The 19,058-nt window shown below is 43.5% G+C and overlaps 1 protein-coding gene across 2 annotated transcripts in view; it reads left to right on the top strand.

Moving 5' to 3' along the window:
- Positions 1-15,018, top strand: part of LOC311001151 (fibroblast growth factor 14-like) — a gene marked incomplete at both ends in the record, with an annotated part of 38,412 nt that extends 23,394 nt beyond the window's left edge. For both annotated transcript variants that reach the window (XM_083992153.1, XM_083992152.1), the window contains 4 exons: positions 1,036-1,146; positions 4,419-4,522; positions 14,102-14,300; positions 14,870-15,018. In XM_083992153.1, coding sequence (XP_083848279.1) covers positions 1,036-1,146; positions 4,419-4,522; positions 14,102-14,300; positions 14,870-15,018 — 563 coding nt within the window. The remainder of the gene's footprint in view (positions 1-1,035; positions 1,147-4,418; positions 4,523-14,101; positions 14,301-14,869) is intronic.
- Positions 15,019-19,058: the final 4,040 nt, after the last annotated feature.

The following is a 19,058-nucleotide window of genomic DNA, read 5'->3' on the forward strand; positions in this document are numbered from 1 at the left end:
CTCCCTGCTGCACAAGATGGATCCTTCACAAAGATGGAAAACACCCCTGCCTCCCTCTCTCCCTCACACACACATACACACACACATACTTCATAAACTGGGTCAGTCTTGGCTCTTTTTTCTTCTTCTCCCCTGCCTCTATCCATTAGGGTATACCTTTACACATTCACTGTCTCCCTCCCACACACACACACATGTTCAGAGGGGATTCCCAGCCGCCCGCTCGGGAGGAAGCAAAGTCAGTGATGTGAAGATGAGAAAGGGTGTGGTCGACTGTTTGTATGGAAAAAGAGCCTGTCTGTACCTGCCGGGGAGAGGACGCTCCACTGTTCTTATATCACCTCAGCTCACCCAGGTCCAGACTGACTCAGTCCCTCGGCTCCCTCCCGTGCTTCTGCCTCTCACACATTCACTTTGCTTTATTTCATTTGTCTGCTGAGAGCCGTTTTGCAGTCGGCCTGATGTAAATGTCTCCAAAAATCCAATCATTTGTGGTGATAATATGTGTTTTTCTTTGTATTTCCGATGAGGAGGAAACATGAGAGATCCTCATTCATCCAGGGTTTGGTGAAGGGATTCATTCTGGTTAATGGGTAAATAAATAGTAAACAGGATTTGGCTGCTCTTAACTATCGGAGGTTCAGAAAATAATTTATCGACGTCGTTCAAGTGGAACAATGACGGCGAAGGGAGGGATTAGTCCAAGAATCCTGTAATGGATTGGATGTGCTTGACTAGTCTCTCCAGAGGAAATCCCCCAGGATGCAGCGGGGTTACATGTGGCCGCATTGTGCTGCTTTAAAGCCGAGCTGCATCGTATCTCCACTGTGCCTTCTCTCTCTCTCTCTCTCTGTGTGCAGAAATTGAAATCTGAGGGGACGTGGACGCATTTGAACATAAATCATTTATAAATCGTTGCAAAAGCTCCGTCTGAATGCATGGTGGTGTGTGTGTGTGTGTGTGTGTGTGTGTGTACAGTAGCATGTCCTGACCCTGACTTCTCTCTCTGTCTGTGTTGGTGTTGTGTTTGTGTAGAACCACAGCTGAAGGGCATCGTGACCAGGTTGTTCTGCAGACAGGGCTTCTATCTCCAGATGGGCCAGGATGGAAGTATGGACGGGACCAAAGACGACAGCACCAACTCCTGTGAGTGTTGTTCAGTTGTTCAAATGGATCGGATCTAATTGGGATCAAATCCTCAGTTTGTGTTGCTGTAAAACTTTTCAGTAGGATTAAGGTGACTATGATCCAAAAAAAACAGGATTATTCTGATCCCAGCAGTTTGGTGGATTCAGGAACAAAATGTTATTTAAATTCAATTCAAACTGGTCAAATAAACAAGTATTATATACATTTATGTATGTATTAATATTGCAGTGATAAAATAAATAAAGTTAACTTTTGATTATTCCACAGCTGAAGAACTTTTCCCCAACTACTGGAAAATTTAGTGAAATTTTAAATTTGAAGTTTGAATTTTGAAGCACATGGGAAAATATTCACATGTATTTGACTAATGTACTGTATATTTGCTTTTTTAATTAATCTAAACAGCCAGACAAGATGGGGTCATTTAAAAAAAAAAACATGCTGCTGTTCACAGTCACATTTAGAGCACTCATTATCTGGATTTGGGGATATTGAATCAGACTGATCCAATCCAATGTTGCTTTGAACAACTGGGATAAAAGATGAACCTGGATGGAAAAAAGGGATTTAAAAATCTGGATAATTTTGATCCAGATTAAACCTTTTGAGCAACTAGGGACTTGAACGCCACACTTCCATTGTATTGTAGGACTGAATTAGTGTGTTTATCTCAACACTATAAGCATTGCGCTTTGTTTGAGAAATCTCCATCGTCCATCAGCTCAGAAACCGTTCCAGACGTATTAACCAGCAGCTTCATTTAAGAGTCTTGATATAAAGGACAGAGAGTTCATTTTTAATGTTGCCTGATTGGAGTAAAGGCAGCAAGAAGACAGTAATGGTGTTTGGGCTGCGTCATGCTGAGTCTGTGTGGGCAGCGTGTTTTTTTAGAGAAGACACCAACTGTTCGAGTGGCCGCCGAGTGATTTGATTTCTGAAGGCTGTGTTTATTGGACCTCTGCAGCCGCCACAGGCTTCAGGGAGGAGCTGCAGATGGACGGCTCATTGATAAATGTTGCCTGTTGCAATATCCCAATGAGCCACTCTTGGAGAAATCCAAAATGCTAATTGGTGATAACTACCGTACAGCAGGCTCCGCTCCGGCCCGAGCTGCTCTCTGCCAAGCGCCTGTTACCGCCACAACCCACTTGTTTACTACCATCTATTTATTTACGGCTTCACATCCAGTCTTTGGCAAATGTCTTCACATCGTCTTTTAAATAAAACAGAAAAAAGCCACAGCTCAGAATCCACTGCCTCTCACGCTTGTTGCCAAAGCTCCACTTTGTTTGTTTGGTCGGGCCGTGTTCAGCACAGAGCGGCTGTTCAGTCTCTGATCAGCTGGACGCCACTTCTTCTTCCTGTTAATGAAGCCTGTGGTTCAGAGAGTGTGATGTTTATCAAGGGCGATTGGTGAATTTGTCAGGAAACGCTGGAGGTTCAGAGAGGATTATGGCCCTTTTCCATTTCACAGTTACAGCTTCACTCCACTCCACTCGGTTTAGGTCATTTTCCTTTACAACTGAGTATTTCATAGTAGCTCCTCAACGTAGGCGGGGTCGTCATAACACGATTGTTTCGGTCGCATCGTCCAGCTCTCTTCTTTTAATCCTCTCCTCAGCTCCAAGCACACTCGTCTGGATGTGACAGTGATGGTACATTTTGGGTACTTTTACGGCGGTTTGATCCTTGTGTCGGATGTCGTGCTCTTGACTCTACCACGTTTCCACTCATGTTTTAGTATCGGCTCAGTTTGTCTGATGGTACCAGGTGCTATCCCTGGTGGAAAAGCGAGTCGAGCCGAGCCGAGTCGAGTCGTTCTGGTGGAAAAGGGCCATTAGCAACAATAAATGTGCAGCCTTGATTACTGAGGGCTCTGATAAACCAGCAGGGCTTCAGGTCCTGAAAAGCTCACCCACTGCCACTTCATTACAGGTCACTGTTGCGTAAGATGTTACAACATCTCAATTACACGACTGCTTCGGCTCACACTTCTCCAGCCAACACCCTTTTGAGTGTTGCAGCCGCCTCATGAAATAAACAACAGCAGCGTTCGATCGAACCCGTCACAGCGACTTTGATATCCTCTGTTCATTTCTTCGGGGCTGATCTCTTGCTGCAACATGCAGACAATTAAATAAGAGTCAAGTCTGTTTTAGATAACCGTGTGTAGAAGTGTCTGTAAAAGCTAATACGCTAGAACGAAATACGGTCGACAGTGAGGTCTGTGGATTATCCAGAGTATCTGGGACGCTGCTTCAACAGAGACAGGCAGCTGCTGCGGAGGCAGAAATCTCAGAGCTGGATGTTTGAAAGCCAGGCATCAAGCTCACAGCGTGAAACAACAACATCTATACAGTGCAGCCACAGTCAGGCGAGGTGGAAGTCAGAATTACTGGAGGACAGAGAAAAAAAAGAAGCTATTTTTTATCAAAGAGAGGCAGAACAGAAAGATCAGCCAGCAACAACAACCATCTGATGACCTTAAAGAGGAACTAATCACACAGAAAATGTTTATCTGCAGACGACAGAACCATCAGACCCACGCTGTCTGGAGGCCTGCTGGCGACTGGGCGGAGAAACGCAAATATGGTTTTTGATTATTTGAGTGAAATGAGCCTTTTAAAAAACAGCCCGGCACTTGGCTCTGTAATGATGAGAGGTTAAAGAGAGGTCGTGTGCGTTGAACTAAGGATTTTTTACACCTACACAAAGGTGACGACAGACAACTGTTGCCCAGGCTTCGTTTCTCTTCTCTTTTAATTACACTCCAACATTCATTACTCTCAGTCAGTTCACACGGACTCACATTCACATTACGGCCGGGAAATGAAAGGGGAAAGGAGTCAAATACTGTGTTTTATTAGTGGCATAAATCAGAGGAATAAAAGGAAATAAGGGATTTTGAACGAAAACACCAGTGACAGTAGCTCTGCTTTTTAAAATAACACGCCTCGGGCTACGAGGGTGTGATCAGTGGTCTGTTCCTCTGCCGTCACTGACTGCTCTTCTTCAAATAACACTGACCTGACGCAGCCCGAGCCGGACCGCGCCTTTGAAACAGAAAAAAAAGAAGAAAGAGACGAGGATGGGCTGATATTGAAATGTCATGATCATGTTCATCGTCTTATCCCCCAAGAAAATTGTTTGTTTCAGCGTTCTCCACATTTACATTTCTGTTCATACGTCTTTTACAGTAATGAAACTAACTGAAAATTGGTTCATAAGGTTTATAATTTAAGATTTTTTCTTGTTGTTTCCCCCTTCAGCTCTGTTTAACTTAATTCCTGTGGGTCTGAGAGTCGTGGCCATCCAATCAGTGAAGACTGGCCTCTACATCGCCATGAACGGAGAGGGTCACCTCTACTCCTCGGTGAGCAAACACACACACACACACACACACACACAATACCACGGACACACACACCCGTCTCTGACATGTTTGACAGGTCACAGCTCTGTTGTCACGGAGCCTATTTCATTCCTGGTTGGTCTTTTCTTGTCTCCGTCCTGCTGGCGGCGGCTTTGATTTCAGAAAACTGTGGGACGTGTTCATGGAGGACGTCCCAGGTCTCTGCTTTTTGATCTGTTTTCTCGATTTCAATAAGAAACAGAAAAACATCACCGAGCCTCTGCTTCTCTTTATCTACAACAAGAGCCAAGGACGAACATTTGAAGCCGGTGTGAAGTTTTGTTTCAAGTTGCACCTGGAGAACAGGCGAACAATGATGATTATTATTAACAAGGATGACCGTTATTCTTGATTTCACCTGCTTTTCTAAATGACTTTGAATATAAAATACAAACTGCAGCTGAACAAAAATAATATCTATATAAGTTCCTTCGTCGTTAGGGTTGAGGTTTTGATTGATGGGACTATGGAGTCAGAGCAAGCGGTGCATAATAACACAGTACGCTTTTCTATGTCGGAGGACATGAAGCTGGCTACGAGTTCATCAAACAGAGAGAGATGGAGATGGGGAGAAAAGATGAGATAAATAGCATTTAATGGATCCTTGTGAAACATATCTGTCAGATTATGGACAAGTATGCAGTTAGTGTAAGCATTAATTACTTCATTATTCATTAAGTGTAAGTTATAATGTGCTTAAATGTCTTTGGAGAAGAATTTCTTCCATAAAAGATTCAGAAAAACAAAATTACATGGAAGATATAGAAGACATGAGCGGAGAGAGAAAGGAGGAGGAGGAGGAGGATGTGAATTATCTCCTCTCTGACTCTTCAGAGAGAGTTCACACTCTTCCTCTACCTGACATCATCCCTCTTTCCTCCCCTTCGTTTTGGGTGGATATGACATAGAGGAGGAGGAGACAGGAAAGGAGAAGTGATGAAGACAGAGAACGGGGGGGTGGAAGTGGGTGGGGAGAGGAGAAGAGATGAAAAGGAGGGAAATGAAAGAGTGAGGTGAGGGGAATAAAAGGTGAGGGCAGGACAAAAAAGGAAGAGGAGGGGAGAAGAAAGGATGGACCGGGTTGGGCCGCTAGACAAAAGGAGGTGAGGAAGAAATAGGACACAGAGGAAATGAGAGGAGAAAGATGTGAAGGGAGTGAAAAGGTTGAGAGCAGAGGAAGAAAGAAAATGGTCCTGGACAGAAGAGCAAAGGAAGAAAGAAGTTGTAGACAATGGAGGAGATAAAAGAAACATTAGAGAGAGGATAAATGATGGGGGAAGAAAGGGTTGAATAGGAGGAAAGGAAAAGATGAAGACGAAGGGGTACGGGGATTTTCGGCTGAAGAGGAAAAGATGGAGAGAGAGGCGGTTGGAAACATAACGCAAAATTGAAGAATAAGGTTCGAGGCGACGTCGCATAAAGAAGAAAGAGACGGAGAGAGAGAAGGCAGGACGCCGTTCGATACAGAGAACGGGGAAAAAGATGGAGGGGGGGAAGAGGAGGAAGGCAGAGAAGAAGATCTGTGCTGCTCTGCTGGGCTTCCTCAGCCTGTCGCTGAAAGTCACAGATGCATGAGGGCTGCCTGTAAATAATTGAAGAGGGGGAGTTCCCCCCTACACACACACACACACACACACAGTTAGAAATCCCCTCCAAAGCTGTGTGTGTGTGTGTGTGTGGATGTGTGATCGTGCTGCAGCGACATGGTAACAGATGTATGAATGACATAGATGGAGCAGCTCGTATGTTTGATGATGTCAGAGCTGCTCCATGTTTTACTGGACGCTGCTCAGGTCCTGGCAGGTGCATTTTACAAACATCAAAGGGGACATATTATGGAAATATGACTTTTTGAAGGCTCTTTAACATATATTTGGGTGTTTGTCTTGCCGTCCGGCGGAATTGACAAAAAAATCTATAGTTTTCAGGCTGTTTTATCCTGGTCTGAACTGTCCTGGTCAGCTGTAATTCATTAGCCACAGTTCTGATTGGCTTTTATTGTGAAGGAGGGAGGAAGTACGACGGTAGTTCCTGCTGCAGGTGTTGATAGATGTTGTCTAGCTGTGGTGCATGAAGCGAGGGGAATGTTTTTTTTATTGCGCTTCTGTGTCTAATGGACAAACATGATTGTGTGTGTTTTAGTCACCACCAGCGGATCATTTTTTCTAGTCTGGAATCAAACACCGGAGCGTTTCAGGGTTGATTTCACGTCCTGTTTTGTGCTGCGTTCAAAAGCCGTGATGATGAATGTCTCTGTGTGTGTGTGTGTGGCTGAAAATAAGACACATTTCTCCATTTGAAAAGTCATGGCTTTGTTTATTAGCTACCAAGGTGAATCGTATCAAAGCTCGACTTCTTCTTTGTCTGAGGCCTGGATTTTTTTTTTTATTAATTCAATGGATGACTCGATCATAGCTCATGGATCCTCACACTATGAGAATATCAGTTATTGATTTGTATGACAGGTGGAGAGAGAAAGCATTAATTCATAATTCTGTCCAATATTTGTTTACATTATTCATAAAGTTTTAGGTTTTTTGCAGGCTGACACACAGCCATGTTAGTTTATCGCGCTTTTTTATGTTTTGTTACTATAGCAACTTATTAAGTCAGTGATTGCTTTTAATGAAATGTAAATGTAGGACGTTTCCTCGTACGGCGCGTTCTCGCTCTGAGCTCGTTGCTGAACTTCTCTCGTCTTCCCTTTAATGAGATTCTTTATCCTCCTCTTATTGCAAATTGTTAATGATATGCCGCAAACTTAGTTATACATGGTAGGACTGTCTTATTAATCCCAGATCCCGAGCATCTGGCAGTGTGTGGTTGTGCGTGCACGTGGGTTTGTGCGTTTGTGTGTGTGTATGTGTGCAACTGACAGATGGCACAGTGTGCAATGAGCTGCTATGTGATAATTATGGAGCATGCTGAGGAAAGTGGGGAGAAAAAAAAAAGTGCTGATGAGTTTGGGATAGTGTGTATGTGTGTGTGTGTGTGAGTGACAAGAGTGTGCGTACTATGGGTGTGGATAGGTGTAGTCGCCAGGATGTCAGCTGAGAGGTGAAGGAGGAAATTGACTTTTTCATTTTCACTCGATCACTGCTACTCCTACTCCTGCGATGAGGATGAGGTGAGACAACGTTGTGTTAGTGAAATAGAATAAATAAACATGATCTTTCTGCTTCTCCAGGCTCATCAGCAGCAGAGCCCGCTCTAAGATCTGCTTGTTTCTGAGATGCTGACAGTCCACGGGCCAGGATTAGGCATGGAAATGTATTCCAACATGCCGGCTCCTCTGAGTCAGAGCGTTTTTCGAGCCCCCTGGTTTGTCTGCCGGAGAGGCCGTGGGAGCCCAAACACCATCAATTCAAGTCCACCCTCAATCCATCTCTTTCATCCCCCTTGTTGCTCCTCTGCTTTTGTTTGCTGATACTTTATCTCCTCTTTCTGCCGCCTCGCTCGCCTTAACGTCCAGGTCACAGAAACATCGTAAAGCACCGCAAAATACAAACAGCCTCCACGACAAAACCATTTACAGCGTTAGATTTGAGGATGTAGCTGTGTGAATCATCAGTGTGGACAGCTCCTGGTGCTGAAATGATGAATTAGATAAGAAATGAAAATCTTATAAGCTTTTATTAAAAAAAATATATATATCGTGTGTAGTTAATTCAAAGACAAATCTAATTCAGCTGTAGTAGAGATCCGACACCACATCACCACACCCTGAGTCTTACTGAAACATATGAACAGTTGTGGAGCCTTTTTTCTTTTCATCCTTCTTTCTAAGCAACAGGGCTGCATGTGCTATAAATGCGTGCCTATGTGTGTATGCGTGTGTGTGTGTGTTTGTGTGTGTGTCAGGCACCCGTCTGTGTACGTAGGCGTGTGCCTCCATTCATAAAGCAGTCGGTGCAGCACTCAGACAGAGTGAGTCCTGTGATGTCTACATCCAGAGAGATGAGAGGGAGGAGGAGTGGCAGAGAGAATAAATGTTAGCCATGTGAGTCATGACACACACACACACACACACACACATGGAGAGTTTAGTGCTGGTGAGCCTTTTCAAAAGATGCAGCACGGTGAATCATGGTGCATTGAAGGACCGCAGGACAGACAGGTGTCCACATTTAGACACCTGTGTTTCAGCCGCTACTTAATGATATAAAACAGCTTTGATATTCATCTTTATAAAGAGAGAGGGAATCCAGTAGCAACAGGTGGGCGTGTCTCTGCAGCGTGGCTCCAGTCCTGCTCATCTAGGTTTCATATCTCACAGCAGGTGTCTCTAATTTCTGATTCCAACCAAAATCATGACGAAATATCGTCGTCAACGAACCTTTATCACGTGACAAAATGAGACGGGACGCAACGTAAATAGTGGTCATGTGATGATAACTATTTACAATATCATAGAAACAAGAAAAGACCAAAACGAGACGAGACAAAATAACGTTATAATGTTTAGTCGTGATATTATTATTATTATTATTATCTTGCAGTATTTCTGTTTCCTAGGTGCCAAAAATAGTTTGTGAAAGCTGAAAATAAATATGTTGAGCAGCATCTTCCACGTCTGAATGGATGTTTTCTTGAGTCTATAAGGAAACAATAATATAATAAAAAGATAATCATGTTTGAATTGTGAAATGGGTTTGACTAAAAGAAACATTTGGTTTCGTCTATAGTTATTATACTAGGTAATTATACTATCTTGACTGGGTTAAAGCCCCTGTACGGAGCTTTTAACTGGATACGCAAAAGTCTCTGGTTTCTGCTGATGTGTCTCTGTTACCTACAACAGCAAATGAGCCCATCAGTGTGAAGATATGAAGTAGTCTAATTCTATACCTCTGGAAGGCATGGTCGGGTCGGACCACTGACGAAACGATAGGAATAGATACATTACGCTGCAAAAAAAAAAAAAAAAAGCAAGTCCCGTCTTCTTTCCGACGTTTCCAAAACAAATCTACACGCGCCGGCCAGACAAACGTCTTCATGACAGTGGGAAATGCAGTCTTCATTCCGCCGCTTTCGTCCACAGGGGCCGCCAGAATCAACACTAAATGAAAAGTTAAAATAGAATTACATTACTAGAAAGAGATTAAAATCATTGACTAAAACTAGAGGAAAATAGTTGTGGGTTATTCTGACTAAAATAAAATAAAATGCTCAGAGTTTTAGTCGACTCAAACTTGACTAGACAAAAAAAGAGCATGAATGTGACTAAAAGTAATAAAAACTAAAATGACAGTTTGACACAAAGACTAAAGACTAAAATTAAAACAGGAGCCAAAAACAACACTAGTTCCAGTCCTGACACACCTGGTGTCAGTGGATCAGAGAGTCTGGGCTGGAGGACGTCCTCCTCTCATCTCTCCTCTTCACTCCTTTTGTTTTCATGTTCCAACACTTTTCTTTCCACTCCTCCTCCTCCTCCTTCTTCCTCTTCCCTCTGAGCGTCTTTTCTTTAGAATGATTTGTTTACCCACAATTCCCCTGGGTAATTAGTGCTGTGATAATAACTGGTGTTGGAAACAAACACACCCACTCACTGAGCAGCGCACACAAACAGACACGCACCAACAAACTCGCACACACACACACACGCGGAACACATGAAAAACAACCTCCTCGAGCTTCTTCGATATAACTTGTGTTACAATTAGAGGGACTGTTACCCCCTCTCCCTCCCTCCCCTTTGAAATTAGCCGTCGTTTTAAACACATTTTTCTGGAGTTTGAACTAAAAATGAAAGAAAAAATAATGATTTTTAATCAATATTAAACTAAACAACCCACAGGACCCACTGTGCCTCCTCACTGCGAGTAATCATAAAATCGCCAATATGTCACCAGAGAGTAGGGAATCATGTTAATTTGAATATTTATGTTTTAATTTTGCTTTAATTTTCTTCCAATCACAAAGTCAGGAGCATTTCAGCATCATCCATGTTGCCAGTTCCCGCTGATCTGCAGCTACAAGCGTCGTGGATTACAGAGTCATGCGAAAGTTTGACTTCTGTTAATGTGAACAGTTAAAAGCAAGTTTATTTTCATCTTTTACATTTGATCTACTTTGAGTCAGTCGCTCACTTTGTCTTTGACCCATGAGCCTATGTGGGGTCGTAGCGGGTCAGCAGGTCAACACCCTCCCTCCCAGTCCTTCTGAAGCTACTAATCCAGTTCCCTTAACGAGACAAGTTGCTGCCTGTCTGTGGATTAAAGAAGAAAACGCCTTCAACAGTTATTATTACTCCTCACAATGTGTTATTGTTGTTTCTGTGGCTGTGATTGTACTGGGGAGCTCCCAGTGCTCCCACTAAGGACCACTGGGCAGCCGCCTTTTGCCAAGTTTTGTTATTAGTGCCGCCGTGCGCCGTGCCAAGAGTTGAGATTGCTTTTCGCACTGAGTCTCTTATTTCGGTGGGCGAGGGTTGGTGGGTGGGGGGGCAAAGTGCTGCCGGTATCAGCCACGTCTGTTCTGGAGGAGGATGTTTAACGAGCTAATGGGCTCTTGTCCGTCTTGATTACAGGCGTCGGAGAAACGGCGCCGATTGAGCGTGCGTGCGTGTGCGACTCAAAGGCGACGACTCGAGCGTTTTGTGCACGCGTGTTTCGCTTCCACTGAGTCTGTTCTGCAGAGCACAAGAGAAATGACAGAGGGAGGAGGAGGAGGAGGAGGAGGGAAGACAAGAAGAGTGATGAGAGAAACACAAAGATAAGAGAAGAGAGAGAGAGATCCCCCGCCGCTTTTCCAATCAGGAGGCGTCGTCCTCCTCGCTGGGTGATTTATTCTCCCTGCTCTCCTTCATGTCCCAATTTCCAACCCCACCCTCCAATTCTTTCATTCATCCATCCGTTCATTCATTCATTCCTTCGATCGGCGGGCAGCTTGTGAACATGGCTGTTTAGAAAACGACGACAGAAACACACCTGTGAGGGAGCGGTGAGCTGCTCTCGCCCCTCGAATCCACTCGGTCACATTGAGAGTCTTTTATTTTGGAGCAGCATTTAATGATGTATGACCTGGCTGACCAACATTAATAAGCACCTCTGCAAGAAAAGAAGAAAAAAAAAAACACATCCTGCTTTACAAATGAATAATGAAGCCGGGGGGGCAGGTCAAGACTAACTATATATATTATGAATTAATTTAATCCAGGAGAGAGAGAGAAGAGTGGGGCTGTTAATGCAATATAATATAATTAAATCCCATGGTTACCAAAGGAAGAAAATCTGATTTGTGGTGCTGCTGCTGTTTGTTGTTGAGTCACGTACGCGGCCAATAAACACAACATTCATTCATTATCACCTGCCTTGTTTTGTCGCCAACCAATCAGTAAGTCACGTTTCATATCCCAGCAAGCACCTCCTTCTCCCTCCATTCATTCATCCCCTAGAGCCACAAGTGTGTGTGTGTGCGTGTGTGTGTGTGAGTGGATGTGGTCGAGCATGAGATAGAGCACATTATGTTAAATAACCAATGCAAAGTGTTTATGTATGTGTGTGTGTGTGTGTTTCTCTCTCTCTCATCATTTCTCACACACACATACACGCACACACATACACGCACTGACCCCTCCCTCTCAGCGCTGGTTGGTTGCCACGGCTACAGTGTCGCCTCTCTTCCTCATGTTGCTATGAGACTCGGACCGACAGACCTGAGCTGAATGACAATGTGTCTGTGGCTCTGGCAAGAAGAGGCCCTCGACAGCCAATAAGAGACGGTCTAGACAAACACTTCCCGATCTGGGGGTCTGGGGACCTTGGGGGTGATTGTTTGGGTTGGCAGGAGCCTCCTCAGCCATATGAGGATCGGTTTATTAACACTAGTGCTTTTTCATTTCCTCAGCAGATGTCTCAATGAGAAAATGTGTACGTTATTGTATCCTAAAAGATTAACCAGGGCCGCCGTGTGATGATGAACATAGGAGTATTTCCCCGAGAAGCTTTGATGACATCGCGGGGGAAATCAAAACAGGGTTAGTTAAAGCTGCAGTGATCGATATGGATCAATGAGAGACATGACGAGGCAGCAATATCCAGCAGCTTTATCCAGATCATACAGTTCACTGTTGCTCCACATCGAGAGGACATCTGTCGGCCGCCATGTTTGCTTTATAGGGTGATACATACATAGATGTGAGGTGGAGCTTGTATCATGATAATATCAATGCATACAACTTCAACAAGTCATTTTGCACAGTGTAATAATTGCACTAGGAATATATCTTTTTTTTTTTTCTCCATATGTCGTGGCGTTTTATGGTAAATATTTTTACCTTATTGATGTTTTTTCCATTTAAATGTCAGATGTCTCCCTTGCAGTATTTGCTTAATTCATCTTTGTTTGCATTTCTTTTCTTCTTTGCCATTTATTGACATGCGCCAAAACACAAAAGCAAATTCTTTTGTATGTCAAAAAAAAACAACAACAACTTGGCAATAAACCAGATTCTGGTTCTGGACTGTGTCTGGTATTGTTGGGAGGAAGATTATGAAGCCTGCTCGACAGATTGAAAAACCTGTTGGAGTGGATTTTCTGAAGTTGTTGTTACTCTCTCCTGTGTTTTTGTATAATAGCTTAAGGCTTATATTAAGACTTAAATTTAAATTACAGGTAGATAGATTAAAGTGTTCACATTGAACCCTTCTCTACTTTATTTGCTGCCACCACCAAGATGGCGACTGAGTAGAAGCCTATAGGTGATGGTTACGCAGGGTTTCTGTTGTATAAGTCTATATTTTCTACAGACTCTACCTTTAACTTTATAAATATTAAGAAAAAAAAGGTTTTGCTTTTCCTGTAAAAATAAAACAGCTTAATGAAGACACTTGAATGTTTAAAAGCCTGAATAAAGAAACATGTGCTCCCAGAATTAATCAAAACCGTGATACCAGGATAAGCAGAGATGCTGAATACTAAAATAAACCATTTTTCAGTATTTCCTGACATTTTATTGACTAAACTAATCGAAAATTAGCTGGTGATTGAAAGCTGTGCAGCCTGATTTCATGTCATATTCGCATCATAAGAAGAAAACACTTGAAATGAAAACATGACTGACTCTGGGTTTTGGATGCAGCTGCTGCTAGAGAGTCCTGACTTCTGACTGTCTGAAGTCTGACCTCCCCGAAGGAAGAATGTTTTTTTCTGTCAGGCCGCCTTTTGTGCTCGCTGTGAGCATCAGTAGTGCAAGCGGGCACCAATTTGGGGGGGTGGGTGGACCATTTTTCTTCCAGTAAGAACAACAACACCTTGTTTCTGTGCTGAAATATGCTCCGCTGGAGGCGCTGGAGTTTTGACACGTAGCGGCAGAGCAGATGTGGGTGGGAGGAGGAGGAGGAGGAGGAGGAGGAAGGGAGGGGTGAGATCTTCTGGGCTTTGTGTCACCAGAATCAATCTGTTTTTTTCTTCCTATATCTAGTTTGTTATTGGTGCTGAGGCTAATACTGTACATAAAACACAGGTTACAAAAGGATCTGATTCCGTTCGTATGATCTCATCATTATGTCTCTTTGTGTGTTTTCTCTCCTTTAGGAACTGTTTACAGCAGAGTGTAAGTTTAAGGAGTCGGTGTTCGAGAACTACTATGTGATCTACAGCTCGATGCTCTACAGACAGAAGGAGTCGGGCCGGGCCTGGTTTCTGGGACTCAATAAAGAGGGACAGGCCATGAAGGGCAACAGGGTCAAAAAGACCAAACCAGCTGCACACTTCCTGCCTAAACCTATAGAAGGTAACATACTCTATATATTTACAGTATATACAGTGTTGTGAAAAAGTATTTGCCCCCTTCCTGATTTTTTTTTACTTTTTTGCATATTTGTCACACCTAAATGTTTCAGATCTCCAAACTATTTTTTATATTAAACAAAGAAAATCCAAGAAAACATAAAATGCTGTTTTTAAATGATGATTTAATCTAAAACAACTCTGTCTGGTAACGTTCTGTTATTATCTCATAGCATGGTGAATGTGCAGGTCACAACTTGTAGTATTTGATGAGTTTGATGAGGGAAACCAAGAAATCCCATGAGCCTCCGTAGCGTAGCTCTGAGCAGCTCACGGCTCTGCTCTGCCGTTCTAAAAATAGCTTGCACCGACAATTAAAGGTAACGAACCTACTGCTATGACTATATGGATTATGGCAATTTGCCAAAATGTTGAACTATCCCTTTAAACATTTAAGCGTGATAAATATGCAAAAATTAAGAAATCGAAATACTTTTTCAGAGCACTGAATATAATATAATATATTAAACCAACGTTTTATATCTTCCTGTGTGTTTCTCCTTCCTGCTCTAGTTGCGATGTACCGAGAGCCTTCGTTGCACGATGTAGGGGAGGCGGTGCCTAAACTCGCCGGGGGCCCGCCTTCCAAAAGCACAACCAGCGAACCGGTGGTCATGAACGGCGGCAAACCAGTCAGCAAACCCGACAAGGAGGAGACATAACCCCGCCCCCCCGCCCGCCCGCCCGCCTCCACCCCAACCTTTTTCCGGCTCCCCCATTTGCTGCGCTCTCAAACAACAAATCTACTACGACAAAAAAGGTAACAGTAAACAAACAGACTGGTCAGCAGCCTCACCTCTCTCCCTATTGGACGGATCGAGTGCTGTAGGGGGCGGGGCCAGAGGGACAGAGCGCCGTGGTTGGCGGCTGCAGCGGCGGCGGTTGGGGGGAAGAGGACGGGCCAGAGCCAGCCAGACACTTTGGAGCAGGGACAGTGGCGTGCCCTCACGTTGGAGACGAAATGACTTCTGAACAATAGAAACAAAACAAAGAAAAGAAAAACTGGAAAGAAAAGAAAAGAAAAGAAAAGAAAAGAAAAGAAAAGAAAAGAAAAAAAAAAGTCGTCTTCACCGGTATTTTTCTGTGACAATCTGTAAGAATGAGGCCCCTTTTTTTCTCCCTTCCTGTTTTCTGTTGCCAGGTATGCTTGCTCGCTAGTGGCCACACACACACACACATACACACACACACAAGTACACACACACCCAAAATCGACCACTTAGATAGATAAAAAAAAAAAAGAAGACCAGATTGCAAACATCAGGCTAACGAACACTTAAAACTGATGATTCATCGGATGCTTAGTCATCCATCAATTACGATTCAGCATCGCAATCGTACAACTTTAATTTCGATCCTATGAAACGTACCCGCTCTCGTCTGAGACCACATAGCTTAGAGCATGTTTGTCTTTTCAGTATTCCTTTATTACGTATTCCTTAGGTGGTTTTTATTATCCTGCAAAACACGAAGCGACGTCGTTGTACAGACACAGAGCAGATTTCAGTTCCTACTTCTTCTGTCTGACACTTTTTCTTTCTCCCTTTTCCTTTTATTATTGCTATGGTTTTATTTCCACATCGCCGACACAGGTGACAGTCCACGTGTCAAACGTAGAGTCCCAGCATCCAGTCGCTTCAATTAGTGTGTAGCTGAAACCAGATCCCCTGTTTGTAGCAACACGGAGAGTATGGGATGTCGTGCTGGCATCCGGGCAGTCACAGTAGCAGTCAGTGTTTACATGGAGCAGCAGATATTGTAGACGACAGAAGGGTCGGAGCGTGAACTTCTGTTCCCTTGACAAGTACTTGAAATGAATGTAGAGATAATGAGGGTAATGGTTAACAGGGTAAATGGTTTTTAAAGCCACTATGTAGGATTTCTGACTTTAATACACAGGAAGAAAAGGCACACACATCTGGATCTGAAGTCCTTTTGTGTGCTGGATCTTTCACTGTAGTGTAAAAGCACTCCATTATGAAAGTGAATACTCCAAAGAGAAATGGCCCTGAGGCTGATATATTATATATAAATATATATATAGGACATTATTAGATTTTAAAAGCAATTTAGTGCTGCTGGTTGAGGTGGATCCAGTTATATACAGTGGACAGTTTATTATTCCACTGATGGGCCTCCAGAGAGTCACAGGATCAGTCTTAGAGGTTATAACACGAGGCACAAGAGAGAAGAAGAAGAAGGAAAATGTCCCTCTTCGTTAATAAGACTTGACAGGTCGGTGTTTTATGTAAAAAAGAAGAAAGAAGAAAGGAGAATATTTCCCTTTGGAATTTAGATGTTCGCGTCTAAAAGTATAAAAGTCCATCAGTGAAGTACAGGGGCCTCAGACTGTCCTGCATGATCGTCACAGCGCTGGGAAAGTTATATATATTTTTACACTGTGGACACCAGTGCTGCTGCTGTTACATTACACTATGAGCTTCTGACAGCATCTCAGATCTGGGCCTTGTTATTCCTAAATGGGCCGAGTCTGACTCTCCACGGTTTTTAAATTAATTCATGCACAGTCGACTTGAATAATGCTGCAATCACATTAAAAGGGTCCTCACATAGTGGCTTTAAACCAGTCTGCACAACGGCCGCCTATAGAATCAGTTTAGGCTGCTCGGTAAGTATTAGAAACGTGGTTCTGTGAGGAAACCACAGTAAGTGTTAACCTAAAGCATGAATAACTATGGGCTTTGTGTGAAACATGAGACGATGCACCCTGCACTTCACTGTGACAGTCAGAGAACCTGTTGTTCTGGACTGGAAACCCAGGCTTCCTCTTAGTCTTTCCTCCTCTTTCCTGGTCTGGATGCAAATGAACTCATCAGGAAGTTTCACCAGTCGTCCGACCGTCACATCGCTGAGGAGATATTAATATTAATCCTTCACATTATAGTGTCAGTGACAACGAGGCAGGACAGTACGAGAGGGAGAACTGTGTTTGAATCACAAGTCAGAATAAAAAAAAAAAAAACGAAATCAAGCGCTCTGGCATCAAACTACAGCCAGGTACCATATGAGTGTGTGCGTGTTGCAGGTGTGACCCTGCAGCTGAGCCACTCGACGTGTTAAATGTTGTCCCACTGTGCGGTACCCACGGATACGGAGACCGTGGAAATACTAGACGGAGCGTCGCAGTGTCTCTAATTGGCATTTCTCAGATTTCTCCCCTCACATCACACCGGCATTTTTCTCTCCTCTGATCTCGTTAGCCGTCTGGCGCCTTCGCCTTGGGCTCATGCGTGGCTGACTGGCTTACATCACACCGCCACCCTGCCCCGGTCCGATGTGGCGCCGGTGTCACGTCTCACAACAGAGCTGTGCAGGATTCAGCATTTTTACATTTTTGTGCCACCAAAGTTTGATCTTCATACTTAAAGGGATAGTTCAACATTTTGGCAAATTGGCCCATTGCCATAATCCCTACTATGTTAGGAGTAGGTTCGTTACCTTTAATTGTCGGCGCAAGTCTAAAAATAGCTTGCACCGACAATTAAAGGTAACGAACCTACTCCTAAAACTATAGGGATTATGGCAATGGGCCAATTTGCCAAAATGTTGAACTATCCCTTTAAAATCTATGAGTAACAACAATGTTTCGCTGCTGTGGGTTCGTTAGAAAGTGTTATGTTTTTGCGTTTGGCTCCAGCTTCCTGTCTAACGTTGTGATGAGGAGAGCAGAGTGTAGTGTACTTGTCTAACATCAAAAGAAATGTGGATGTAACATTTATCAACTGTTTGTTGTGTTGAAAAAGAAAGAAAGAAAAAAAAAAAAGACAAGCCCTGACAATCAGGTCTGTTAACTTTGTCTTCATTTGTTAACTCATCCTCGTGTTGTGTCGACGGCCTGCGTCCAAGCAGCAGCTTTAATGACAGCGTGGTGGTGGTGAAAGAGGAGGAGGAGGTGATGTTGTTGTGCTCGGCTGAGCGGCCGTTTCCAGATACAGTGGGTAACAAGGACTCAAGGACAGCGACTGCTTGGGTTTTTTGTTGTTGCCCTTAATGATTACCAAACTGCTAATTTGTCCTTGCGCTGGTGAAAAGAGGAAAAGGAAACACATCTTGGTCAGCTGAGTGTAAGGTTAGCAGAGCGGCTGAAAGCAGCTATTGAAGATCTGTGTTACATGCTTGAGAATTAATTATGGCTGAGGCCAGGTGGGGGGTGTTGGGGGGGGGGGTGTTGTGGCCTGGTTTTCTGGCTGCTGACCAAAGACACTGCTACAATAGCGTTTCCAGGCTTGTAATCACAGTTCCTGGTTCAAACAACAAAAGGCGCAATTATTGTCGGCCTCTCCTGAGAGATTTTCTCTCCGCTGGTGGTTAGCCAGGTAGCAAGGCTGCAATTATGAGCTAGGTAACAGCGGTGGTGGGTGTGCAGTGGGGGGGGGGGGGCTGCTAAGGAAGAGAGCAGCTGATTTAATTAGGAGTGAGCAATCAGGACAACAACGGGTCACTTTGGTCCTTTTTTGGACATTTTTTCCATTTTTCTTTTTTGATTTGCTGATCATTTTGCAGCTAAAGGAATGGATTTCTGCAAGAAAGTTTCTTTTTTGACAAATTTTATAGGTCATTTATACTCTGGTAACACTTTTTGCACCCTTTCGGGACCCTCAACAAAAATAACTGCTACAATCATCATTAAATGCCATTTTGAAGACTTCAAACTGACATTTAAAGCGTTAAAATTCTGAAA

The sequence above is a fragment of the Trachurus trachurus genome (assembly GCF_905171665.1).
Source record: "Trachurus trachurus genome assembly, chromosome: 2".
Classification (NCBI taxonomy): domain Eukaryota; kingdom Metazoa; phylum Chordata; class Actinopteri; order Carangiformes; family Carangidae; genus Trachurus; species Trachurus trachurus.